Here is a 27481-nt window from a genome sequence, read left to right on the forward strand (position 1 = left end):
AGCTAATAAACCCCAATCCCTCCCACCACCCCAGCAGGAACTAATACGGCTGGTAACTGAAAACTATCCCAAGAGGACCTAGGGACACAGGAACCTATGGAGGCCCTATACAAGAAGCTGACTCCCTCACCACTAGCTACAAACTTTCACGGAGAGCAGTCAGCAGCAGGCCAGAACGAAACAGCTCAGTCCGGTCATCTGGCAGGGGGAGCAGCATCAATCCAATGGAGTGCTTCAGACGGAGAAGTAAAGAACTTGGTGGAAGTCCCATCTACCACTCGTAGGCGTGCAGGATACAACATTGAATAACGATAACCCTTGGCTCGCAGCTTTGCCCGTACTTCCGTGAACTGCACCTGCTGCTTTCGAAGTTCAACTGAGAAATCAGGGTAAAAGGACAATCTGCTCCCATCCCAGGCAATTTCACCTTTAAGGCGCACAGCCCTGAGGATAGCGTCTATGTCCTTGAAATGAAGAAGCTTAGCGAAGAAGGGACAAGAAGGACCACCAAGCGGAGGAGGCTGGGCCGGGACCCGGTGAGCCCGCTCAACAGAAAAATATGGAGAGAAGGTGTCCACTGCAAGAATCTCCTTCAGCCAGGTTTCGAGGAACTGCACAGGATCTTGCCCCTCCACTCTTTCAGGAAGACCAACAAGGCAGATATTATTGCGCCTCAGGTGATTCTCCATGTTGTCCAGTTGGCTAAGCACCCCCGTCACCTGTCTCTGCAGTGAGTCAACCCGCTCTGGGAGCGGGTGGAGGGTATTTTCAAGCGCAGAAACTCTGCGCTCCACTTCCCCAGTGCGTTCACGAATCTTTTGCGTTTCATGCCAGAGAATAACAAAGTCCTGCTGTAGCTCATCCACCTTTGTTACCATGACGGACTGACAGGATGTAAAAGCAGCCAGACGTTCAGAAAATCGCTGATCCAGCGCCACAGCATCATACATTGGACAAGCAGGAGACTGTTGCTGCGAAGGAGATAGAGAGCCTTCAAAGAATGACAGCGGAGGGTCAGGAGATGCCCCCCCGGAGCGATCCGGATCACGGGAGAACTGGCTCAGCACTTTCGCTGCCTGCTCAGACACCTTTGCGGCCAACAGAGTTAGAGCGCAGGGACCCAAATGCGAGGGTCCTCATCAGAGGTCTGTCTTGGAGCGACAACATTCAGTTTAGACTTCTTTGGCCTCTGGCTGCCACAGGGGCCACTCATGGTCAGGAGGGCCAGGCAGAGAGCAGGTTGAAAGTCACTAGGGCCCACGGCAGGGGTAGCAGCAAAGGAGGCTCACCAGCCAGCAAGCAGAGTCCAAGCACCACAGCAGAGTACCACAAGTCTCAGCAATGCACTACCCAGCAACACTAGCAACAGTCTCCAACAGCATGCAGCAGACCCCAGACAGTAGCTTCACCTGAGGGAGAGGAGCAGTCCAGGACCTCAGAGCAGTCAGGCACCCTTGACAGGACAGCAGGAGTCACAGAGTCCGGCCAGCAAGGGGTTACAGCACATACAGATCCCAGTGCAGCAGCTTCAGCCAGGAGCAAGCAGAGCCCAGGAGTAACCAGGGCAACGAGGAAGCCACGCCCACGAAGCCTCTAATGCCGGTGCCCGTCCTCTATAGCAGACCCAAACTCACAGCCACCTAGGGACCAGGAGAGCCGCCCGGACCACAGCCGAAAGCAGAAGCACCCCTCAGCAGTCTCCTCCAGCCAGTCGCCACCCGACACAGGGACACTCCACTCAACCAGACCTCTGCACAGCACAGGAGAGCCCACCACCGCCCGTGCCACCGCAATTCAGAGAAACGATCCCCAGGTCCTCAGCCAACCTCCGATGACAACAGAGGTAAGTACCGGCCACAGAACAGGGTGAATTACAGGGCAATTAGTGCTGAGCGCGGGAGCTCCGGCTCGTACGTCCGCTCAGCTCAGAATCCAGAATCTTACTCTGGAGGAAATGGAGGCGGCTCTAAAAGAATCTGTGAATAAATAGCCCACAGGCATTGACCGACTCCATAGTGAGGTATATCAAAGTGTGGTGGCCCAGTAGAGGAGTTTTACCCCTGTACCCTTTCTGCCCTGTCAGGCATCCTCCTCCTGCAGTGTCCACTGCCCCCCCCCCCCCCCCCACACCTGTCCCCTTTATGTATATATATTTTCTGCCATGTGTTATACTGTAAAATGAATATGAGTGTTATTGCTTTAAGAAATGTTAACATGTGATCACCAGTTGTCAAGTGAGTTGTCATGTGAGTGTAACCCAGTGAGGTATCAGTGACCATGTGACCTAAGGGTGACCTATGGGACCCCTTCAGAGTCTCCCCTATATAAGCCCTGGGAGGAGTCTCTTCGCTCTCTTTGAGCTCAGCTCTGAGTCTTTGCTGAGGTCCAGTGCAGTCAAGTCCTATAGTATATCTGGAGTCCAAAGGAGGCCTCAAGTCCGTCCTGCAGCCACAAGCCTTCAAGTCTACAAGTAAGCTACAGTCACAGCTTAGTCAGTCTCAAGTCAAGTCAGTCACAGTCATCTATTGTCAAGTCAGAGTGTCCTGCACTAAAATTGTCCAAATCTACTGCAAGTCGAAGCAAGCCCTTAAGGTCTCTGAAATCACTGGTCACCTCCGTGGGCCTGGTTGAACTGTATAGACCATTCCATCTGTCACTCAGTAAAGCTACCATTGTCCATAACTTGGCGTCAGAGTCATTATTGCCCCTGTGTCTAACCCAGGATCCAGCAGTATACCTTCAGGTGGTATTGAGTATAAACCCCGATCTGGCGTCACGAATACAAGGGGTTAATGCCATCTACCCCTATGGTAAATCCATCTGCCCTGCATCACATCCTCTACAACAACTTTTGGCGTCCTACGAACAGGATACGGGTGTGCGCCTTATGCCTAAAGTACCATCCCAATCTGAACTGTGTCCAGTATTGTCAGAAAATCGCATGCCAATGTGAATGAAATTTGTGCCAGAAAGTGTACGGGAATTTGTCAGTGAAAAGTGAGAAAAGCATCTTAAAGGGAATGTACCTTATTTCTCTTAAACACCCTACAGACTTCAGGCATACATCACAGGAAACAGTCCCCCTATAAAGGAAAGGCACCGTCCAGTTGCACCAGGCATGTACCAGACTGTCAAGAAAATGCTGGCTGACATGAAAGAGGCGAACGTGATTCAAGAAAGTTAGAGTCCCTGGGCGACGCCACTTAGTCCTGGTCAAGAAGGAAGACGGAACCATCCGCTTCTATGTTGATTACAGGAAACTGAACAATGTCACACATTAAGATGCTTATCCCTTGCCAAGGATCGAGGAGTTACTCAGCCCTCGGGTCTGCTGCTTACTTCTCCACACTGGACTTTACCAGCGGATACTGGCAAGTGCCCACGGCCGTGGAGGACCGGGAAAAGACTGCCTTCGTGACACCCATAGCTGTTTTGGCTGTGTAATGCCCCTGCTATGTTCCAGCGTCTGCTGGAAAGGTGAATGGGTCATTTGAATGTACAAAGTGACTTGTTGTACCTGGACGATGTTATTGTGTATTCCAAGTCTTACCAGGAACACCTCAGTCATCGGTTGGACGTCTTTTAAGTCTTGATCAAGCACGGGCTGAAGATCAAAATGTCCTAGTACAGGACTTGGTCCTGTACTACCCTTAGGCCCTGACAGGTTGAGTCCCTCAGTGACCTGGGGGCTCCCCTGCATGGTCTTCCCCCTGTTGTTCTATAATGTTGTGTATATCACTTTAATGCCAAGACAGTCTCCTAATGCATAGATAGAGCAGAGGACCTGTGGGAGGTCTCAAGGACCTGTGAGATTGTCACATGTTATGTTGTCACATGATTTGTTATCACATGTTCTCCCAGAGAGCACCAGCTTAACCTATGACTCGCAGCTTGACCAATGGGCTTTAGTCCAGCCCCCACTAAATAAAGGGGCGACCAGAGATCTCAGTGCAAGTGATCAGCATCTGGAAGACCCCAAAAGCAACAATCATTCCAGTAAGTCTCAAGTCTATGTCCGCTGTCACTGAAACTAGTCTAGTCCTGCATACAGTTAAGTCAACTCCAATCTCAAGTCAAGTTAATTACAAGTTTATTGATTCAACAAGCTGCAAGGTCCTTCTGGGTCCTGGCCACCTCTCTGGGAAATCTGGCCTTAGCTGTGAAGATAATTCCATCTGTCATCTTCCATACTCAGTAAAGAGCCTCCGTTTGACCATAGCTGGTTGTGGACTCTCATTTCACTACTAGCAACTGGGATAATGGAGAATCCAGGCATGTGGTGTTCCGGTATCCGAAAACCACACTGGCGTCACAAACAATAGGGGTTAATACCATCCAGCCCCCATGGTTAATACCATCTGATCCCACCACTAACACCGCTACACCCGTGGTCCCACCATACACCCGTAGGTCACCACAGTGTCACTTACTAAAACCTCAAGTTCATTACTTGGGTCATGTTGTCAGTGCAGAGGGAGTCCAACCCAATCCTGAAAAGGTGGAAGTTGTCAAAAAGTGGCCTACCCCGCACACGGGGAAAGATGTCAGGAGCGAACTTCTGGTTCCGGCACGCGGATGTAAGGAGTGAGGTGACAGAGCTCCATCCTGACTGCACCTTCAAACCGCTCCCCGCTGCAATTAACTGTCTTTATTGGGACTTTACCCATACTCACCAGTCTCCTGAAAGTCCACCGAACTGGATGGACCATTTTGTACACCGGAGTGGGGATGGACAAGGTCAGCGTCCACCACTGCAACAGGGGGAAATAGGCGCGGGAAAGATGGCGGTGGTTTGCGCCACAAGTGAGGACCCTCTGCAAACTACGGCTGCTTTACAAGGAGAAGCGACACCTCTTTCTATGACTGACTCGGAAGATATCCTCATACCGGGACTGCCAATATCGTTTAAGGCTTTAGCCATTCTTCTGGCCACATAGGTAGCCAAACTCATGCTAGCTGATATAAGCCAACAGATAGACAGCACCATCGCCACAGTGCTAAATACAGTGCAAGGGGATGTCGCTCGCCATACTGGGCAGATAGCTGATCTAGAAGAACGATTGAGTGTGGCGGAGGAGGAAATAATGTCTACCAAAAAGCAACTCCAACAATCCCTGCGACTCACTAAAGCAGAGGAAACAGAGGACTTGGAAAATCGCTCGAGAAGCAGCAATCTGAGATTAGTGAGGCCGCCTCAATCAATCCCAGCGCACCAGTTACATACCATCTGTGCAGAAGATCTACCACAGGCGCTGTGACTAAATGCCTACCTGCTTGATAAGGATGACTACGTTGCCATGGCCCTCCGGCTCCTTCAGGACTCTACCACATAGGAGGTCCTACCCTCCAATCCAACAAGGACCTACCAGTTGGAATTAAAAACTCTACTAACGGAAGCAAAAGAAAGCAACCTTATCTCGGATAAAGAATTCAAAGTGTTGTTTAATCCGACCCCTGTAACAGCAATATTTTATGTTCTCCCAAAAGTTCATAAGAAGGTCTCCCCCATTCCAGTGAGACCGATTGTGTTAGGTAATGATAACCTGACTCAGGAATGCAGCCGCTACGTCAGATACTTTCTCCCTTTGTACAGTGTTTGCCATCCCATTTACAAGACACTAAAGACACGGGGTGTAAGCTAAATGATGTTGCTGTGCAGGGAGGTACATGTCTAGCGAGCCTGGACATGGAGTCCCTGTACAGCAACACCAGACATGAACTTGCATTAGGGCAGTCACAGACTTTTTGAGCACTAAGGGTACACAATTTCACGCACATAACAAATTAGTTTTGTCACTTTTACGCTTTATTCTTACACACAATTTCTTCACGTTTAATGGTAAATTTTACCACCAAATAAAAGGATTTGCAAATTCATTTCTTGGGTGGTGGGAGGACACATTAGTTTTTACTGAGGCCAATCAAAAAATCACGGAGCACATTCTTTTTTGGGGACGTTTTATTGATGACATTTTAATTTTGTGGGATGGTGGTAGGGATCTTTTTCAGGATTTAGTTTTTATCTTAAATCACAATGAGATTGGCATGTTATTCACTTCAGAATTTGGATACAATAGGATTAATATTCTTGATCTTACTATTATGATTGATGATAGCGGTTGCATTCAAACCACAATGTTCCGCAAGGATACAGAGGTCAATAGTCTTTTGGAGTGGAACAGCTGGCACCTGACAGTTCTTAAATGGGGAATACCAGTGGGTCAATTCCTAAGAGCCATGTGGAACTGCTCGCAGGATAATACCTTTTGAACAGGAGTCTTGTAAGCTGACGAGAAGATTTAAGAATAGAGGTTATCCGAGAAATTGCTTACAGAAAGCCTGACACTGGGCCAGGAACACCCTGAGAATGGAACTGTTGCACGAGAGGCCGAGATCAAGTGAGGAGACACCGAAGGTCATCCGTTGTATCGGCACTTTTGATGATAAATCAGACAAAGTGTTGAGCATCATGAAGAGATACTGGCCGATAACAGGGCGGATGAAGATTTGAGAACAGTTTTACACATTCACCCCAATATTACATATCGTTGTCCATGGCCATTTTAAGAACAGGAGTAAAGAAACTGGCTGAGAAATCCCAACGTGGGCACATGCCCATGTGGCCAGTGCTCCTTCTGTTCTTATGTGCCACGTCGGAAGGAGTTCACGAGTCCCCCGGATGGGCGGAGATATCAATTATATGATTTTGTGAATTGCAGAAGTGCAGGCATAGTTTATGCCTGCACCTAGACATGTCCAAAGTTATAAGTGGGAAAGACCCTGCAAGAGTTCCGACGACAAATCTCTAAACATCTAAGCGGCATCCGAACGGGTGCCGATACATCGATTGCTCATCACATAAAAGAGAGACGTACTGGAGACCTGAGGAACAGTGGCGTGGCTATAGAGGTCGCAATGGTCGCCATGGCGACCAGGCCTGTACGCTAGGGGGCCCGACGGCCCCAAGTAAAGTCGGCTGGGGGAAGGGACACTGCCCCTTTAAGAGCAGCAGACGTCGGAAGCACGCACCTGACTTCACGGTCCCTGCCCCAGCTGCGCAGGAGGACGAGGACATCCCGCCGCCACCTAGAGATGGTGTATCCTCCCTGCAAGGCGAGGAGGTGGACGAGGCGGGAAAAGAATGATGGAGCGTCAGAGGTGAGAGTGGCGGGGGAGGGTTTGCTGGCTAGAAGAGCATGGAGCAGTGTTTCCCAACCAGGGTACCTTGTGCTGTGGCCAAACTACAACAACCAGCGTGCATGGACAGCCAAAGGCTGTCTGGGCATGCTGGGAGTTGTAGTTTGGCCACAGCTGGAGGCACCCTGTTTGGGAAACACTGGCATGGAGTATGACAGGGGGGGGAAGGAACATGGAGGACAGATGGGGGGGTTCGAAAAGGAACATGGAGGAGGACAGGGGGGGGGGGGTAGGAGCATGAATAAGCCCCCCTCTGACCTCATTTTCCAATACCCCCCCTGAAAAAGGAGCATGGAGAAGGGGAGGGTGTTGGAAAAGGAGCATGGAGGAGGACAGGGGGGGGTGTTGGAAAAAGGAGCATGGGGGAGGACGGGGGGGGGGATTGGGAAAAAAGGAGCATGGGGGAGGACGGGGGCGGTTGGGAAAAAAGGAGCATGGAGGAGGACGGGGGGGGGGGGGGTTGGGAAAAAAGGAGCATGGAGGAGGACAGGGGGGGTGTTGGAAAAGGAGCATGGGGGAGGACAGGGGGTGGAAAAAAGGAGCATGGAGGAGGACAGGGGGTGGAAAAAAGGAGCATGGAGGAGGACAGGAGGGGTGAAAAAAGGGAGCATGGAGGAGGACAGGAGGGGTGAAAAAAGGGAGCATGGAGGAGGACAGGGGGGTGAAAAAAGGGAGCATGGAGGAGGACAGGGGGTGGAAAAAAGGAGCATGGAGGAGGACAGGGGGGTGGAAAAAAGGAGCATGGAGGAGGACAGGGGGGGTGGAAAAAAGGAGCATAGAGGAGGACAGGGGGGTACAAAAAAGGAGCATGGAGGAGGAGGACAGGGGGGTGGAAAAAAGGAGCATGGAGGAGGACAGGGGGGGGGTGTAAAAAGGGAGCATGAAGCGCTGTTCATTTACGGCAGGGCTATGAAGTTAGCGCAGTAACTCCTGCTATTACTTCATAGTAGTTGCGCATAGTGACATCCTCTGACCTCAGAAGCTAGTGTTTTCCAACCATGGTGCCTCCAGCTGATGTAAAACTACAACTCTCAGCATGCCCGGACAGCCAAAGGCTGTCTGGGCATGCTGGGAGTTGTAGTTTTGCAACAGCTGGAGGTGCCATGGTTAGAAAACACTGGCTTACAGTAAATATCTTAAAGGAGAACTCCAGGATGCAAAAATTTTCATTCAGACTGCTGGCAGTAAAATAATAAATATACATACCTGCTGTCGCTCCCCTGGTGCCTCCAGGGGAGCGGCCTCCGCCGCAATCCTTTTCCTGGTTGCCGGTGGTTGGTGAGGCATACTGACAATCACCAGCTGCAGCGAAGTCCTGTCTTGGCCGGCGATAGGCTGAGCGGCAGCGTGACTCACCGGCAACCAGGAAAAGGATCGCGGTGGAGGCCGCTCCCCTGGTGCGTATATATATTTATTATTTTACTGCCGGCAGTCTGAAAATTTTGCATCCTGGAGTATTCCTTTAAGTTAGAGAAAAAAATGTATATATTGTGGAAACCTCTCTTATCATAAATCACCCTGTACAGATTAACATTAGGGTAGGGTTACATGTCTGCAGATCCACCGATGACTTGACTCTATAGAGTGTCTCCTGCTGTTTTTCCCCCTGTGTGCTGCTCACAACAGCAATCTGCCACTAACAAGCAGCCACACAGGGACCTGCGAGTCACCATGGGCACATGCAGTGTACTCTGAGACATTGTGTAATGGCAGATTGCTGCTGCAAGCAGGACATGGGGGAAAACAGCTGGAGGCACACTATAGGGTCAAGTCATTGACGGATCAGCAGAGTAACATACACTACTGATCTGTTACATGTGACCCTACCCTAAGGGTGCGTTCATGTGCGTATTTTTGCTGCATATTTGCTTCAGTAGATTTTGATGATGTGCGTGCATGTATGATGTGTGTATGTACTGTATGTATGATGTATGAATGATGTGTGTGTATGAATGATAGATGTGTGTAAACAAGATGTATGTATGATGTGTGGAGATGTATTCTGTGGGGGGGGGGAACTGGAGGCGGCGGGTGTATGAATGATATGTGTATGTATGAAATGTGTATGTATGATGTGTGTATGTATGCATTATGTATGTGTGTGTGTATGTACTGTATGAATGATGTGTGTGTGTGTGTGTATGTAATGTATGTGGTAGTATTATTTTCAGGGGGTACAGTGGGTGGCAATATTATATTCAGGGGGTACAATAGGAGGCAGTATTATATTCAGGGGGTACAGTAGGAGGCAGTATTATATTCAGGGGTACAGTTGTGGAAGTATTCAGGCGGTACAGTAGGAGGCAGGATTATATTCAGGGCGTACAGTAGGAGGCAGTATTATATTCAGGGGGTACAGTAGGAGGCAGTATTATATTCAGGGGGTACAGTAGGAGGTAGTATTATATTCAGGGGGTACAGTAGGTGGCAGTATTATATTCAGGGGGTACAGTAGTTGGCAGTATTATATTCAGGGGCTACAGTGGGTGGCAGTATTATATTCAGGGGGTACAGTAGGAGGCAGTGTTATATTCAGGGGGTACAGTAGGTGGCAGTATTATATTCAGGGGATACAGTAGGAGGCAGTATTATATTCAGGGGGTACAGTAGGTGGAAGTATTATATTCAGGGGGTACAGTAGGTGGCAGTATTATATTCAGGGGGTACAGTGGGTGGCAGTATTATATGCAGGGGGTACAGTGGATGGTAGTTTTATATTCAGGGGATACAGTGTGTGGAAATATATTCAGGGGTACAGTAGGTGGCAATATTATATTCAGGGGTACAGTAGGAGGCAGTATTATATTCAGGGGATACAGTGTGTGGAAGTATTATATTCAGGGGTACAGTAGGTGGCAATATCATATTCAGGGGTTACAGTAGGAGGCAGTATTATATTCAGGGGATACAGTGTGTGGAAGTATTATATTCAGGGGGTACAGTAGGTGGCAGTATTATATTTAGGGGTACAGTCAGTGACAGTATTTAGGGGGTACAGTGTGTGGCAGTATTATATTCAGGGGGTACAGTAGGTGGCAGTATTATATGCAGGAGGTACAGTTGATGGTAGTTTTATATTCAGGGGATACAGTGTGTGGCAGTATTATATGCAGGAGGTACAGTATTTAGCAAAATAATAATGATTATTGTCTTCATACAGAGGATGAGGATCTACTGACAAACTGAGGAACCAATGGTGTCTGGATGTAAGACTCTGCAGAGAAGATGGAGCTGGAAGAAGTCCTGACGTTTGGACCAGATGAGGAAGAAAAGAAAAGACAACAGAGAAGACATCACTCAGGTCACTGATATCATTGTGTATTCTCCTGACTGTCACATCAGAGCTGTAGTCACTTGTTAGTTCTACAGTGTTGATGGGTGATGCTGTTCTCTAATCTGTGGCTCTCCATTTGTTGCAAAACTACAACTCCTATAATGCCTGAGGTTCTCCAGACATGATGGGAGTTACAGCTTTATAACAACTGGAGAGCAACTGGAACTAAGGATTGGTGGGGGTCCCAGCAGTTGGACCCCCTCCAGAAAAATGGGCTGCTTATTCTTCAATGCCTGTTTTGTCTGTATGGCCCTGCCTGTTAGTCACTTATTTTGTTGTGTATTCTCCTGACTGTGTCCTATTACCCTGTTTCCCCCAAAATACACCCTACCCCGAAAATAAGCCCTAGCTGGATTATCGGCATGGGCTGCAATATAAGCCCTACCCCGAAAATAAGACCTAGGCAATGCCCGGGCTGCAAATATTAAAAAACAAACTTTAACTTACCTTCGTCCTCCGTTCCTCCGTTGCTAAGGAACTGGCATCACTGTTCTCCGCTGCTCTTGCTGCTTCCTGGTGTTGGGATGTCTCAGAGCCTTCAGCCTATCACCGGCCGTAGCGATGTCCCGCCTCTGCCGATGATAGGCTGAGCCCACTGTCATGTAAGAAGCTGGCCGGCTTCTTACATGACAGTGGGCTCAGCCTATCATTGGCAGAGGCGGGACATCGCTGCGGCCGGTGATAGGCTGAAGGCTCTGAGATGTCCCAACACCAGGAAGCAGCAAGAACAGCGGAGGGACCATGAGGCCGGTTCCTTAGCAACAGGGGAACGGAGGATGAAGGTAAGTCAAAGTTTGTTTTTTAATATTTGCGGCACAGGAATACAGAGTACAGCGCAGTGGCTGATAGTTATTTGGCAGGGGGGGAGAAGCAGCGCTCGCGGGTGACATACGGTACGATTAGTCCCCCAATGTGAGGTGCAGCACTGGGCTGATAAACCGGCGGGCGGGCAAGGGATGATGTTTGGGGGCAATGTACGGTATGTTGTTCAATGTACATACCATACGCAAATAAGCCCTACCCTGAAAATAAGCCCTAGTGTGTTTTTCGTGACTAAAGTTAATATAAGACACGGTAGTGCTGTAGTCACTGATATCTTTGTGCGGCTGAGTAAAGGGTCATCCGGGATTGGGGAAGCGGGTTGTCAGGTGGTAGGGGGGGGGGGTCCAGGGCATTTTTTCACACCGGGGCCCTGCGGTTTCTAGCTATGCCCCTGCTGAGGAACCTAACATTTTTGGGCCTAAGTCAAATTAAACTCGGTCCAAAAGGAGGAATCAAAGTGGATTTTTTTACTAAAAACTTTAAACCCTACAGGTTTGAATGAGGGATTCATGTACACAGCATTGATCTAATGCATATACTTACCTACGAATACTTACTTATTTGATGCCTTCATTAAAACACATCCTTATGTATATTAACCCATTTTATACCTTTACTAACACATTTTCACGTATAATTTACTAAATATGGGTTTGACTACTTTGGTAGAGAAATAAAAAACCCTCCTTATTTTGGGTGTCTAAAAATGAAAAATGGTTATTTATTCCATAACTTGATGATGAATAATCGATTATAGATGTCTACATCCTCTGACCAATGGTCGCTCGTGGAGTGACCCTCCCCCCTCCCCTTTTTCCTTTAATTATTAAAATCATAGGTTTCCCTTGTATAACATTAAATAAATATTTGTATGACACCTAAGCAATGGTCATCTATTCCATTCTGACTACCATATGACTGTTGATTGGTGTCCACAACCTTCAGGCCAATGATCATTTGTGAAGTGATCTCCAAAAGTTACCCATGTAGCACATTAAATAATCTTGCATTTTTATAACATATATTATTTACTAAATTAATACTTACAATGTGCATGACATCAATAACTATGTGTATGACATTTAATCTCCAGCCCCCAATATGAATTTGCACTTTTGGTTTTCTTTAATTATTTAATTTCTAGTTACTCAATATGAATATGTACTTATAGTTTTCTTTGGTTTTTAATTAGTGGTTTGGATCAGTGTCTGAGTATGCGCCCAACATATAGGGATTACGGCACAGATGGTCCAACTGTGTGCATGGTAAATACGGTACAAGCCATCTGCCGATGCGCGAGAGACTTTGGCACGGCTCATACATAGATGTGCAGGCGCGATCTGATACACAGGGATCATGTGAGCACAGCAGCGTCACATGACCTGGACATCTCCGACAGCCGGAACATCCCTGCAATAACGCGGTGGATGTTTACATGAACAGTACAGCTGATTGGAGGTGAGTACTAACTGAAATCCTTCAATAAACATCACCAGTGGCATCTGATGTCAGCAAGAAAGGGCATACAGATTGGTTAGGTAGACCCAAAGTTAATATTAGGTGTTCTGTTTGGACAATCAGAGAATCACTACTGGATCATATTGGCCACTGGAAAAAAGATTGACCATTAGCCAAGGGGATGATGACATCACTAGGATATGGATATAAAAAGGGCTCATTTCCCATTGACACTCAATACTGTCAGTAATCTCCTTGATAAAGCTACGTGAGTGGCGAAACATGTCGGGGTGTGACAGCCTGACTTTTTAAATGCTTTCCCAATACATCCTTAATAATGAGTCCTCATAGTCTGTACCTCTAAACACTTATTAGTGAGCGACATAAGCCAATAAGTCCAAACCTGCGGTGCACAGCAGATACTGGTCAGTGTGCAAAAGTGACTGGGTTACATAAACATGGAATGAAATAGACAGTTTCCATCATGGATTATGTCACTTTAGTGGTGATTTTTGATTAAAGTGGTCATCACCAAATAATAACTGGTGCTGTCAGCTACAGAGTTGTCTAGAGGAGTGAGACGGTTGTCGTTTGAGAAGGGCTATATAAATTGCCAAAGCATTCCACATATTTATATAGTAGGCAAGCAATACTACACTCCATGCAACTATATGTAGACAGCACTCTATTGATGTTTATTAAGGCACATGACCAACAAATATACTGACCAAAAGGTTGGCTTGGTTAGGGATATGTCTATTCAGTGTCACAAATGTGACATCAGTGTGATTGGGTTAGTGAATTTAATCGTGTGGTATTGTTTCTACTTTATATTTTTGATTAAAAGTTATGTTTTATTAGAACACATACTGTTATACAGGTTTTTGTCTACACCCCCACTGGGGTTAAATTGTTGTTTATATTTGATAACTCTGTATGTGTTCACTGGCCTTTTGTTGGTAGGTTATGCCTAAAGTACCATCCCAGTCTGAACTGTGTCCAGTATTGTCAGAAAATTGCATGCCGATGTGAATGAAATTTGCGCCAGAAAGTGTACGGGACTTTATTAGTGAAAAGCATCTTAAAGGAGAATGCACCTTATTTCTCTTAAACACCCTACAGACTTCAGACATACGTCCGTAATCCAGCACAGAATCCTCACAGGCGACAATCCACCTATCAAGGAAAGGCACCGTCCAGTCACACCAGGCATGTACCAGACTGTCAAGAAAATGCTGGCTGACATGACAGAGGCGAACGTGATTCAAGAAAGTCAGAGTCCCTGGGCGGCGTCACTTGTCCTGGTGAAGAAGGAAGACGGAACCATCCGCTTCTATGTTGATTACAGGAAACTGAACATTGTCACACATAAAGATGCTTATCCTTCACAAGGATCGAGGAGTTACTCACAGCCCTTGGGTCTGCTGCTTACTTCTCCACCCTGGACTTTACCATCAGATACTGGCAAGTGCCCATGGTGGTGGAGGACCAAGGAAAGACTGCCTTCATGACACCCATGGGACTGTTCGAGTTTAAAAGTATGCCGTTTGGGCTGTGCAATGCCCCTGCTACATTCCAGCATCAGATGGAAAGGTGCCTGGGTCATTTGAATTTACAAAGTGTCTTGTTGTACCTGGACGATGTTATTGTGTATTCCAAGTCTTACCAGGAACACCTCAGTCATCTGTTGGTCGTCTTTCAAGTCTTGATCAAGCACGGGCTGAAGATTAAGCCATCAAATGTGATGTCTCAGTACAGGACTTGGTCCTGTACTACCCTTAGGCCCTGTCAGGTTGAGTCCCTCAGTGACCTGGGGGCTCCCCTGCATGGTCTCCCCCTGTTGTTCCATAATGTGTGTATATCACTTTTATCCCTAGATAGTCACCTAATGTATAGATAGAGCAGAGGACCTGTGGGATTGTCACATGTTATGTTATTTTGTCACATGATTTGTTGTCACATGTTCTCCCAGAGAGCACCAGCTTAACCTATGACCCGCAGCTTGACCAATGGGCTTTAGTCCAGCCCCCACTATATAAAGGGGCGGCCATTACAATTCCCTCTCTTAGCTCTTATGATACCTCACTGAGTACAGCCACCACCAGAGATCTCAGTGCAAATGATCAGCATCTGGAAGACCCCAAAAGCAACAGTCATTCCAGTAAGTCTCAAGTCTATGTCTGCTGTCACTTAAAGTCAAGTCAACTCCAATCTCAAGTCTAGTTAATTACAAGTATATTGGTCCAGCAAGCTGCGAGGTCCTTCTGGGTTCTTGCCACCTCTCTGGGAAATCTGGCCTTAGCTGTGAAGATAATTCCATCTATCTTATACTCCGTAAAGAGCCTCCGTTTGACCATAACTGGTTGTGGACTCTCATTTCACTACTAGCACCTGGGATAACAGAGAATCTTGGCATGTGGTGTTCCGGAACCCGAAAACCACACTGGCATCACAAACAATAGGGGTTAATACCATCTAGCTCCCGGGGTTAATACCATCTGTTCCCACTACTCACACCGCCATACACCGGTCTGCCATACACCCGTGGGTCACCATATTGTCACTTGCTAAAACCTCAAGTTCATTCCTTGGGTCCAACCCAATCCTGAAAAGGTGGAAGTTGTCAAGAAGTGGCCTACCCCGCACACGGTGAAAGATTATGTGGCAAACAACGGATTAAACCTTAAAGCTCACCAGGGTGTAAGTGTGTCCAATAAGGAGGCTCTACTCCATCTCCAATAGTAACCAGTAATAGATACAGATCACACTTGACACTTGAAAACATTTTCGTATTGCGTATCATTTTCTACAAGGCCAGCGTCCACCACTGCAACAGGGGGAAGTAGGCGCGGGAAAGAATGCGGCGGTTTGTGCCACAAGTTAGGACCCTCTGCAAACTACGGCTGCTTCACAAGGAGAAGCCGCACCTCTTTCTATGTCTGATTAGGAAGATATCCTCATACCGGGACTGCCAATATCGTTTAAGGCTTTAGCCACTCTTCTGGCCACAGAGGTAGCCAAACTCATGCTACCTGATATTAAGCAACAGCTAGACAGCACCATCGCCACAGTGCTATCCACAGTGCAAGGGGATGTCTCTCTCCATACTGGGCAGGTAGCTGATCTAGAAGAACGATTGAGTGTGGCGGAGGAGGAAATAATGTCTACCAAACAGCAACTCCAACAATCCCTGTGACTCACTAAAGCTCTGCAGGAGAAAACAGATGACTTGGAAAATCGCTCGAGAAGGAGCAATCGGAGATTAGGGGGGCTGCCTGAATCAATCCCAGCGCACCAGTTACATACCATCTGTGCTGAAGGCGCCACAGGCGCTGAGACTAAATGCCTGCTATCTTGTAGAATGAGCCCATAGGCTGGGACTGCAGAAACCGCAATCTCCATCTGTCTTCCTCGGCTGATGCACGACCGAGACAGGTGATCGCCAAGTACCTCAACTATGCAGAAAAGGCACTTATTCTGGCCGAATACAAGAAAATTGTTACGCCTAGCGCTCCGGGTCCCCGCTCCTCCCCGGAGCGCTTACGGCGTCTCTCTCTCCGCAGCGCCCCGGTCGGTCCCGCTGACCGGGAGCGCTGCACTGTCATGGCCGTCGGGGATGCGATTCGCACAGCGGGACGCGCCCGCTTGCGAATCGCATCCCAGGTCACTTACCCGTCCCGGTCCCCTTCTGTCATGTGCTGGCGCGCGCGGCTCCGCTCTCTAGGGCGCGCGCGCGCCAGCTCCCTGAGACTTAAAGGGCCAGTGCACCAATGATTGGTGCCTGGCCCAATTAGCTTAATTGGCTCCCACCTGCTCCCAGACTATATCTGATCTCTGCCCCTGCACTCCCCTGCCGGATCTTGTTGCCTTTGAGCCTAGTGAAAGCGTTACTGTGTTTATCCATACCGTGTACTTGACCTCCTGCTTGCCTTATTGACTACGATTCTTGCTGCCTGCCCCGACCTTCTGCTACGTCCGACCTTGCTTTGTCTACTCCCTTGTACCGCGCCTATCTTCAGCAGTCAGAGAGGTTGAGCCGTTGCTAGTGGATACGACCTGGTCACTACCGCCGCAGCAAGACCATCCCGCTTTGCGGCGGGCTCTGGTGAACACCAGTAGTGCCTTAGAACCGGTCCACTAGCACGGTCCACGCCAATCCCTCTCTGGCACAGAGGATCCACCTCCTGCCAGCCGGCATCGTGACAAAAATGACCTCATCACTGATCCTACAATACCCAGCGACACTTCGCATCTTTAAACCTGATGACACGACTGAATCATTTCGCACGTCAGAGGATGCCCAGGCAGTGCTGAATCTGAGGGCAGTTGTGGAGGCCAATGCAGTGACTGAGAAGAACAAGCAAAGACGCCACGTCAGCCCTCCACAGACGACTACTGCGATGGAGTGAGTTGGATTGATCTTTTGTTCACTTTTGGTTCTTCATTATTAGGATGGAGGTTACCTGTGCTAGATAAATAGGTACAGAGCATCATCCTCCGTGTTCTTATTCTCTTCTTTTATTATCTGCTGCAATTTATATAATCTTAGTGTGGCCATGGCTGCTGAACTCTTCCTAGTTTGGTAGAGAATAGCCCGGGACTCACTACTGGACGCTCGGCTGTTTAGTTTTAACTATTACATTTTAATTTTTTTTTGTTCTGCTTTTGACTATGCGGGACTTGGATCCTAAATCTATATTTTAGTCACTGTTTTTTGCACACACCAGCCCAGATTTATCAAAGAATCTCTCCGGTACAGCTATTTTACCACATTTATTTGGGTGGTGGGTTTGCCTAGCGTACATCTTATTTATCAAGAAGGTGCAGCAGGATGAAGATTTTTGCGCAACGCTGCTGTGGTGGGAAAAACTCTACCCCATACACTTTTTCAAGATGCTTGTGAGGGAGTGAAGTAGATACTTTCCCAGGTCCTGAATTTGGAAGGTTAGGTGTTTTTACTTACTTTCACAGAGCTGCCGGGACATTTTTGCTTGCATTTTAGATGCTATAATCATATTTGATTGCGGTGTCTAAGGGGTTAAAGCCGGACATCACTGTGATCGTTGATGTCTGGCATTAGAGATGGGCCTGAACTGCGCCAAAACATAGACAAAAAAAATGCTCTAAAAGCAATGATAAATCTCCCCCATGTGTCTTCTTGCCACATACTTAAAGATAGGACTCTTGTTTTCATGATTATGTTATATAGTAGTAATAGGAATACTTTCCATGTTATGTTTCTTGGCTCCATTGATAGTCTTGTTTTATCTCCCTATCTTTCTCTCCTTGTGTTGTTATACTCTCCCTTTTTTATGTTTTTCTTTTTCCCTTTTCACCCTCTTTCATGCCTCCCTACTGAACCTTAATATCTTCTACCATCTTAGTGCCTTCTCTTCTTTCAAGGTCGGGGGAGGGGCCTTTCCTCCGCATTGTCATAATGTATTTATATAATAACATTAATCACTGGGATTGCGAGGACCCGTTGGACATTTGCGAAAAAAGTGAAGTCTTTAATAGTTATTTCTCGCTTGGGCTTGGGAAGCCCGGATATGTGGGGCGGGGAAGGATTCTTTGTTTTGGTTTGTGGGTTTCTGGTTAATTTTATTAAGGTTTACCCCCCCCCCCCCCCCCCCCTTTACCCCTAAGAGGCACCATGTTTTCTGGGGCTACTATAGTCATAACTGTCACGATTCGGCTGGCAGGAGGTGGATCCTCTGTGCCAGAGAGGGATTGGCGTGGACCGTGCTGGTGGACCGGTTCTAAGTTGCTACTGGTATTCACCAGAGCCCGCCGCAAAGCGGGATGGTCTTGCAGCGGCGATAGCAACCAGGTCGTATCCACCAGCAACGGCTCAACCTCTCTGACTGCTGAAGATAGGCGCGGTACAAGGGAGTAGACAAGAGCAAGGTCGGACGTAGCAGAAGGTCAGGGCAGGCAGCAAGGATCGTAGTCAGGGGCAACGGCAGGAGGTCTGGAACACAGGCTAGGAACACACAAGGGAACGCTTTCACTGGCACAATGGCAACAAGATCCGGCGAGGGAGTGCAGGGGAAGTGAGGTATAAGTAGGGAGTGCACAGGTGAGAATACTGATTAGGCCTGCTGCGCCAATCAGTGGCGCAGCGGCCCTTTAAATGGCAGAGACCCGGCGCGCGCACGCCCTTAGGAGCGGGGCCGCGCGCACCGGGACAACACAGACGGGGAACGGGTCAGGTACGGGAGCCGAGATGCGCATCGCGAGCGGGCGCGTCCCGCATCGCGAATCGCATCCCGGCTGGGAGTAATATCGCAGCGCACCCGGTCAGCAGGTCTGACCGGGGCGCTGCGAATGAGAGAACGCTGCGAGCGCTCCGGGGAGGAGCGGGGACCCGGAGCGCTCGGCGTAACAGTACCCCCCCCCCCTTGGGTCTCCCCCTCTTTTTGAAGCCTGAGAACCTGAGGATAAGACTTTTGTCCAGGATGTTGTCCTCAGGTTCCCAGGATCTCTCCTCAGGGCCGCAATTCTCCCAGTCGACCAAGAAGAATCTTTTACCTCTGACCGTCTTGGATGCTAGAATCTCCTTCACAGAAAAGACATCAGAAGATCCGGAAACTGGAGTGGGAGAAACAACTTTGGGAGAGAAGCGGTTAAGGATGAGTGGTTTAAGGAGAGAGACATGGAAGGCATTGGGAATACGGAGAGAAGGAGGAAGAAGGAGTTTGTAAGAGACAGGGTTGATCTGGCACTTGATTTTGAAAGGACCAAGATAGCGTGGTCCCAGTTTATAACTGGGGACACGAAAGCGGACATATTTAGCGGAGAGCCATACCTTGTCTCCGGGAGCAAAAATGGGGGGAGTTCTTCTTTTTTATCAGCAAATCTTTTCATCCGGGATGAAGCCTGTAAAAGAGAATTTTGGGTCTCTTTCCATATGGTGGAAAGATCACGAGTCACTTCATCCACAGCGGGCAAACCAGAGGGCAAGGGAGTAGGGAGGGGAGGAAGAGGGTGACGGCCGTACACCACGAAAAATGGGGATTTAGCAGAAGATTCGGAGACTCTGAAGTTGTATGAGAATTTTGCCCATGGTAGAAGATCTGCCCAGTCATCCTGGCGGGAGGAAACAAAATGCCGTAAATAGTCACCCAGGACCTGATTAACTCTTTCTACTTGCCCATTGGATTGGGGATGATAAGAAGAAGAGAAGTTTAATTTGATCTTGAGCTGTTTACAGAGGGCCCTCCAGAATTTAGACACGAATTGGACGCCTCTATCTGAGACGATATGCGTGGGCAAACCGTGAAGGCGAAAAATGTGTACAAAAAATTGCTTTGCCAACTGAGGCGCTGAAGGAAGACCAGGAAGAGGAATAAAATGTGCCATCTTGGAAAATCGATCAACGACCACCCAAACAACTGTGTTGCCACGGGATGAGGGCAAGTCCGTAATAAAGTCCATACCAATCTGTGACCAAGGCTGTTCAGGAACAGGCAGAGGATGAAGGAGACCAGCAGGCTTCTGGCGAGGAGTCTTATCCCGGGCACAGACCGTACAGGCCCGCACAAAATCAATAACATCAGTCTCCAGAGTCGGCCACCAATAAAATCGAGAGATGAGTTGCAAGGATTTTTTGATGCCCACATGGCCTGCGAGGTGGGAGGAGTGTCCCCATTTGAGAATCCCGAGACGCTGGCGTGGAGAAACGAAGGTCTTCCCTGGAGGAGTTTGCCTGATGGAAGCTGGAGAAGTGGAGATCAGACAGTCCGGAGGAATGATGTGTTGCGGAGAGACCTCTACTTCAGAGGCATCAGAAGAACGAGAGAGGGCATCGGCCCTAATGTTCTTGTCAGCAGGGCGAAAATGGATTTCAAAGTTAAAACGGGCAAAGAACAACGACCACCTAGCCTGGCGAGGGTTCAGTGGTTGGGCAGACTGGAGATAGGAGAGATTCTTGTGATCAGTGTATATGATAACTGGAAATTTTGATCCCTCCAGCAGGTGCCTCCATTCCTCAAGCGCCAATTTAATGGCCAGTAGTTCTCGATCCCCGATGGAATAGTTTCTCTCCGCCGGGGAGAAGGTCCTAGAAAAAAACCCACAAGTAACAGCATGCCCGGAAGAATTTTTTTGTAGAAGGACAGCTCCAGCTCCCACTGAGGAGGCATCTACCTCCAATAGGAAGGGTTTAGATGGGTCAGGTCTGGAGAGCACGGGAGCGGAAGAAAAGGCAGACTTGAGATGTTTAAATGCGTCTTCCGCTTGGGGGGACCAGGACTTGGGATTGGCATTTTTCTTGGTTAAAGCCACGATAGGAGCCACAATAGTGGAAAAGTGTGGAATAAACTGTCTGTAATAATTGGCGAACCCCAAAAAAAACGTTGGATAGCACGGAGTCCGGAGGGGCGTGGCCAATCTAAGAAGGCAGAGAGTTTATCTGGGTCCATTTGTAGTCCCTGGCCAGAGACCAAGTATCCTAGGAAAGGAAGAGATTGACATTCAAAGAGACATTTCTCCATTTTGGCATAAAGTTGATTGTCACGAAGTCTCTGAAGAACCATGCGGACATGCTGGCGGTGTTCTTCTAAGTTGGCAGAAAAAATCAGAATATCGTCCAGATAAACCACAACACAGGAATATAGGAGATCACGAAAAATTTCATTAACAAAGTCTTGGAAGACGGCAGGGGCGTTGCATAGGCCAAAGGGCATGACCAGATACTCAAAGTGTCCATCTCTGGTGTTAAATGCGGTCTTCCATTCGTCCCCCTCCCTGATGCGGATGAGATTATAAGCACCTCTTAAGTCCAGTTTGGTAAAGATGTGGGCACCTTGTAAGCGATCAAAGAGTTCCGAGATAAGAGGTAAGGGGTAGCATTTTTTTACCGTGATTTTATTAAGTCCGCGGTAATCAATACAAGGACGTAGGGAGACATCTTTTTTGGACACAAAAAAAAATCCAGCTCCGGCAGGAGAGGAGGACTTGCGGATAAACCCCTTTTTTAAATTCTGCTGGATGTACTCCGACATGGCAAGAGTCTCAGGAGCAGACAGAGGATAGATTCTGCCCCGGGGTGGGGTAGTACCCGGGAGGAGGTCAATAGGACAGTCATAAGGCCTGTGAGGAGGCAAAGTCTCAGCTTGCTTTTTGCAAAAAACGTCAGAATAGTCCATATAAGCCTTAGGAAGACCGGATACAGGGGGAACCACAGGGTCACGGCAAGGAGTACTGGGAACCGATTTAAGACAGTCCTTGTGACAAGAAGTACCCCAGTTCTTGATTTCTCCTGTGGACCAATCAAGGGTTGGGGAATGGCGTTGAAGCCACGGTAATCCAAGAAGAATTTCAGAAGTGCAGTTGGAGAGGACCAAAAATTAAATTTTTTCGTGATGAGGTCCGATGCACATTAGGAGAGGTTCCGTGCGGTAACGCACGGTACAGTCCAATCTTTCATTGTTAACAGAATTGATGTAGAGGGGTCTGGCGAGACTGGTCACCGGGATGTTGAACCTGTTGATGAGAGAGGCCAAAATAAAATTTCCTGCAGATCCGGAATCCAAGAAGGCCGTAGCAGAGAAGGAGAAGGTAGAGGAAGATATCCGCACAGGCACAGTAAGGCGTGGAGAAGCAGAGTAGACATCAAGAACTGTCTCATCTTTGTGCGGAGTCAGCATACGTCTTTCCAGGCGGGGAGGACGGATAGGACAATCTTTCAAGAAGTGTTCGGTACCGGCACAGTACAGGCATAGGTTCTCCATGCGGCGTCGTGTCCTCTCTTGAGGTGTCAAGCGAGACCGGTCAACTTGCATAGCCTCCACGGCGGGAGGCACAGGAACGGATTGCAGAGGACCAGAGGAGAGAGGAGCCGGGGAGAGAAACCGCCTCGTGCGAACAAAGTCCATATCCTGGCGGAGCTCCTGACGCCTTTCGGAAAAACGCATGTCAATGCGGGTGGCAAGATGAATAAGTTCATGCAGGTTAGCAGGAATTTCTCGTGCGGCCAGCACATCTTTAATGTTGCTGGATAGGCCTTTTTTAAAGGTCGCGCACAGTTCCTCATTATTCCAGGATTATTCGGAGGCAAGAGTACGGAATTGGATGGCATACTCGCCAACAGAAGAATTACCCTGGACCAGGTTCAGCAGGGCAGTCTCAGCAGAAGAGGCTCAGGCAGGTTCCTCAAAGACACTTCGGATCTCCGTGAAGGAGTGTACAGAGGCAGTGACAGGGTCATTGCGGTCCCAGAGCGGTGTGGCCCATGACAGAGCTTTCCCAGACAAAAGGCTGACTACGAAAGCCACCTTAGACCTTTCAGTTGGAAACTGGTCCGACATCATCTCCAAGTGCAGGGAACATTGCGAAAGAAAGCCACGGCAAAACTTAGAGTCCCCATCAAATTTATCCGGCAAGGATAATCGTAAGCCGGAAGCGGCCACTCGCTGCGGAGGAGGTGCAGGAGCTGGCGGAGGAGATTGTTGCTGGAGCTGTGGTAATAGCTGCTGTAGCATCACGGTCAGTTGAGACAGCTGGTGACCTTGTTGCGCTATCTGTTGCGACTGCTGGGCGACCACCGTGGTGAGGTCGGCGACAACTGGCAGTGGGACTTCAGCGGGATCCATGGCCGGATCTACTGTCACGATTCGGCTGGCAGGAGGTGGATCCTCTGTGCCAGAGAGGGATTGGCGTGGACCGTGCTGGTGGACCGGTTCTAAGTTGCTACTGGTATTCACCAGAGCCCGCCGCAAAGCGGGATGGTCTTGCAGCGGCGGTAGCAACCAGGTCGTATCCACCAGCAACGGCTCAACCTCTCTGACTGCTGAAGATAGGCGCGGTACAAGGGAGTAGACAAGAGCAAGGTCGGACGTAGCAGAAGGTCAGGGCAGGCAGCAAGGATCGTAGTCAGGGGCAACGGCAGGAGGTCTGGAACACAGGCTAGGAACACACAAGGGAACGCTTTCACTGGCACAATGGCAACAAGATCCGGTGAGGGAGTGCAGGGGAAGTGAGGTATAAGTAGGAAGTGCACAGGTGAGAATACTGATTAGGCCTGCTGCGCCAATCAGTGGCGCAGCGGGCCTTTAAATGGCAGAGACCCGGCGCGCGCGCGCCCTAAGGAGCGGGGCCGCGCGCGCCGGGACAACACAGACGGGGAACGGGGACGCGAATCGCATCCCGGCTGGGAGTAATATCGCAGCGCACCCGGTCAGCAGGTCTGACCGGGGCGCTGCGAATGAGAGAACGCTGCGAGCGCTCCGGGGAGGAGCGGGGACCCGGAGCGCTCGGCGTAACAATAACTATGTATACTGGGATCAGCATTCACCTCCTTATGACTGCTGATATATCGTAATGAAATTTATTACATGGAAAGTGAAGGGCCTGCGGTCTCCTGGGAAGCACTCGATGGTCCTCCATCATCTCCAGAAATTGAAAGCAGAGGTGGCGCTACTACAAGAAACACATCTGTTGAGAGATTTTTTTTAGCCTTAAAAAATGGTGGGTGGGGGCTGTATTAGGTTCGCCAGCAGTAGGAAGGAAGGGAGGTGACATTATTTTAATTCATAAAAATCTAGCTCAATCCATTTTGTCTCATTGGGAAGATGACGAGGGTATGCTGCAACACTTATTAAGGGAGGGGGAGACCAAATACAGCATATATAATGTATATGGCCCACAAGTGAGAAAATAATATATATTTTTTTTTATGTCCTGGTGATTCGCTATCAGGGGGACTTGGAATCAAACATTGTAGTTGGGGGAGATCTCAACACTGTTCTACATGCATCAGAAGATAGGAAACATACAGATCTTACTATTTCTCCTCATGTTCAGTTGTATCTGCAATCCTTCATACACATGACAGGACTCACTGATTCTTGGAGACACCATAACCCCACTGAATGGAATATACTCATTTTTCCCATTCCCACCAATCGTGGTCTACATTAGATTATATTTTAGTATCTAGGAATCTTCTTCCTCGGGTGACAATGGATCGCATTTATGACATTGTCATCTCTGATCACGCTCTGGTGGGAATGGACTTGATACCTACGCTCCCGCCAGGCTCGGATATGGTATGGAGGTTTCCTTCCCATTTAGTAAACAACGAGAATTTTAAACCGTTATTAGGTCACTGGTGGGAAGACTATGCTATAAGCAATAAGGAACATATGTTAGATCCTTTTCTCATTTGGGAAGCAGGGAAGGCAGTTTTAGAGGGGAACAACATCTCTTATGTCACTTACCATAAAAATGCTGCCAGGGAACGATATGAGAACATGACATCTGCATTAAGGCAAGCATATACCGCCTTTCTCACGAAGCAGGCTTGGGTACAGGCCCAGTGCAACTTTGAGACTTCTCAGGCAGCGATTGATTCTTACCACAAGCCGACAGTGGGAGGATTTGTTCCTGGACACAGCAGGACTAGTATGTGTCCAAGCAGGCAGGGGGCAGTTTGACTGGCTTTTTCAGTATGAAATACTGAAAATTTTCTAATGAAAGCAATTGCAAACCCTATTGCTTTTGCATGCTTTACAACAAATCAAAAGCTTTTGTATCTGACAGTGCCCATTTAAGGGTAGGGTGGCTGTTTCTAATCTTCGGACAGTGCTAGCAGTTCAGGGATCAGTAGCTTCTCAACCATACTTTAGCCAGGTCCAGGCGTTGTTAGCTTTAGACGCTGAAAAATGATTTCATAATGTTGGTTGGACCTGGCTGGATATAGTTCTATTGAGGGCGGTTGTTTCGGGGCCCTTTCGTGTATTTTTGTCAGCCTTATGTGGTGAGCCACGGTTTATGGGGTGAATGGCAGGACCACAGGGTATAGCAGTGTAGGTGGATGGGGCAGATGGTATTAACCCCAGGGGCAAGGTGTTTTTTAACCCCTAATGTTCGTGACACCAGAGTGTTTTTTGGGTATCGGGAACCATCCAGACCATATATCTGCTATCCCAAGGGCTAGGCAGTGAAATTAGAGTCCACGACCAGGTTATGGTTTAACGGAGGCTTTATTGAGGTCGGACAGTTGTTATAGTCTCTACAGCTCTGCCAGAATCCCAGAGAGGTGGCAAGGAACACAGAAGGACCTCGCAGCTTGCTGGGACCAATTATACTTGTAATGGACTTTAGATCATTGACTTTAAGCTTGACTGGACTGTAGGTAGCGACAGCAGACATAGACTTGACTTACTGGAAGTGACGGTAGATTTGAGACCTACCAGGTAGCTGGACACTAGCACTGAGACATCTGGTCTTGACTGTACCCCATTAGAAAGCAAAGAGAAAAAAAGGGGAGAATTATAATGAGCCAAAAGCCCATAGGTCAAGCTGCGGGTCATGTGTTAAGCTGGTGACTCTCTGAGTAACATAAACATAACATGTGAAATCTCAAAGGTCCTTTCAACAATTACATTAGTCCTCCAAAGGTCCTTTTATACTGTCTATACATTAGCATGCTGATTATATACTTATTACAGTAAATAACATTGTAATAACAGCAGGGGAGACACTGCAGGAGAGACTCAACCTGACAGGGCCTAAGTGTAGTACAGGACTATGTTCTGTACTGGGACATTACACTTATATAAAAAACCATGTCCCACATCCATCTCCCCGGTTATCTTTCTGAACCTTTCCCGCTCCAACAGGGGACAAGACAGGGGTGCCTTTTGTTGCCCCTTCTCTTTAACCTTGCATTAGAACCCCTAGCACAGTACTTTCTCCAACTCCCTGTCTATGAAGGAATCAAGGTCTTCAGAAATAAAAATAAACTGCTTTGCAGATGATTCCTCATATCTACAATATCCGGATACACAGCTAGGGGCAGTTTTTGAGGTATTACAACTCTTTGGCTCATTCTCAGGGTTTAAAATAAACATAGATAAGTGCCAGCTCTTATTCCTAGGTGGTAGACCCTCAACTCCATTACTAGTATCCTCAGTTCAAATAGCTAAACACTCTCTCACCTACCTAGGCATTAAGATAGGCCGTACACCCCAATATTTGTATAATCTAAATGATCCCCCCCTGATTGCTAAGAACTTTTGCGCTGGCATTCACTCCCCCCTCTCTGGTAGGGTGCACCTCATTAAAATGATGACTTTCCCCAAACTACTATATCCAATACAGACAATTCCTTTGCTTTTGCGGCACACAGATGTTAAAAGGATTCAATGGAGCTTAAAATTTTTTATATGGGCAGGCAAACGCCCTAGGGTGGCGTATAACAGCTTATGTTTGGGGAGACAGGAGGGAGGGATGCAGGTGCCAAATGTGAGACTGTACAATCATTTGGCGCTCCTTAGACACGTAAGGGACTGGGCTCATAACACTGCCTAACACTAACACTTAACCTAACACTTCTCTAACACACAACTTGAGCAAAGTCTATGTTCCTTAGGCTCATTAAAGACACTATTTCACCTTCCATATAAAGACATACCCTCATCCATTAAAAAAAAATTTTTTATTTAGTGACACATTGGCTACTTGGAAAGCAGTGTGCAAATTGTGTGGAATGCCTTGGTGTCTCTCTAAGTTTTTCCAACTGTGGCATACACCCGCTCTGCACCATTGTACTCGCAACCTGGCTCACAGACTATGGGTTGCTAGGAATATAACTACCTTTAATGACTTCTTGGATAACACCAGTGGAGTAGTCTGAAGATGGGAGGATTTTAGAGCCAAATATGA

At 48.1% G+C, this 27481-nt stretch overlaps 1 protein-coding gene across 1 annotated transcript in view; it reads left to right on the forward strand.

Annotated features, from left to right (window-relative positions):
- Positions 1 to 1581: 1581 nt before the first annotated feature.
- LOC130273682 (uncharacterized) overlaps positions 1582 to 27481 on the forward strand; it is a 125027-nt gene continuing 99127 nt past the window's right edge. The window contains exons 1-2 of the mRNA XM_056520890.1: positions 1582 to 1843; positions 10358 to 10498. Of these exons, the coding sequence (XP_056376865.1) occupies positions 10457 to 10498 (42 nt within the window). The 5' untranslated portion in view covers positions 1582 to 1843; positions 10358 to 10456. The remainder of the gene's footprint in view (positions 1844 to 10357; positions 10499 to 27481) is intronic.

The sequence above is a fragment of the Hyla sarda genome, chromosome 5 (assembly GCF_029499605.1).
Source record: "Hyla sarda isolate aHylSar1 chromosome 5, aHylSar1.hap1, whole genome shotgun sequence".
NCBI lineage: Eukaryota > Metazoa > Chordata > Amphibia > Anura > Hylidae > Hyla > Hyla sarda.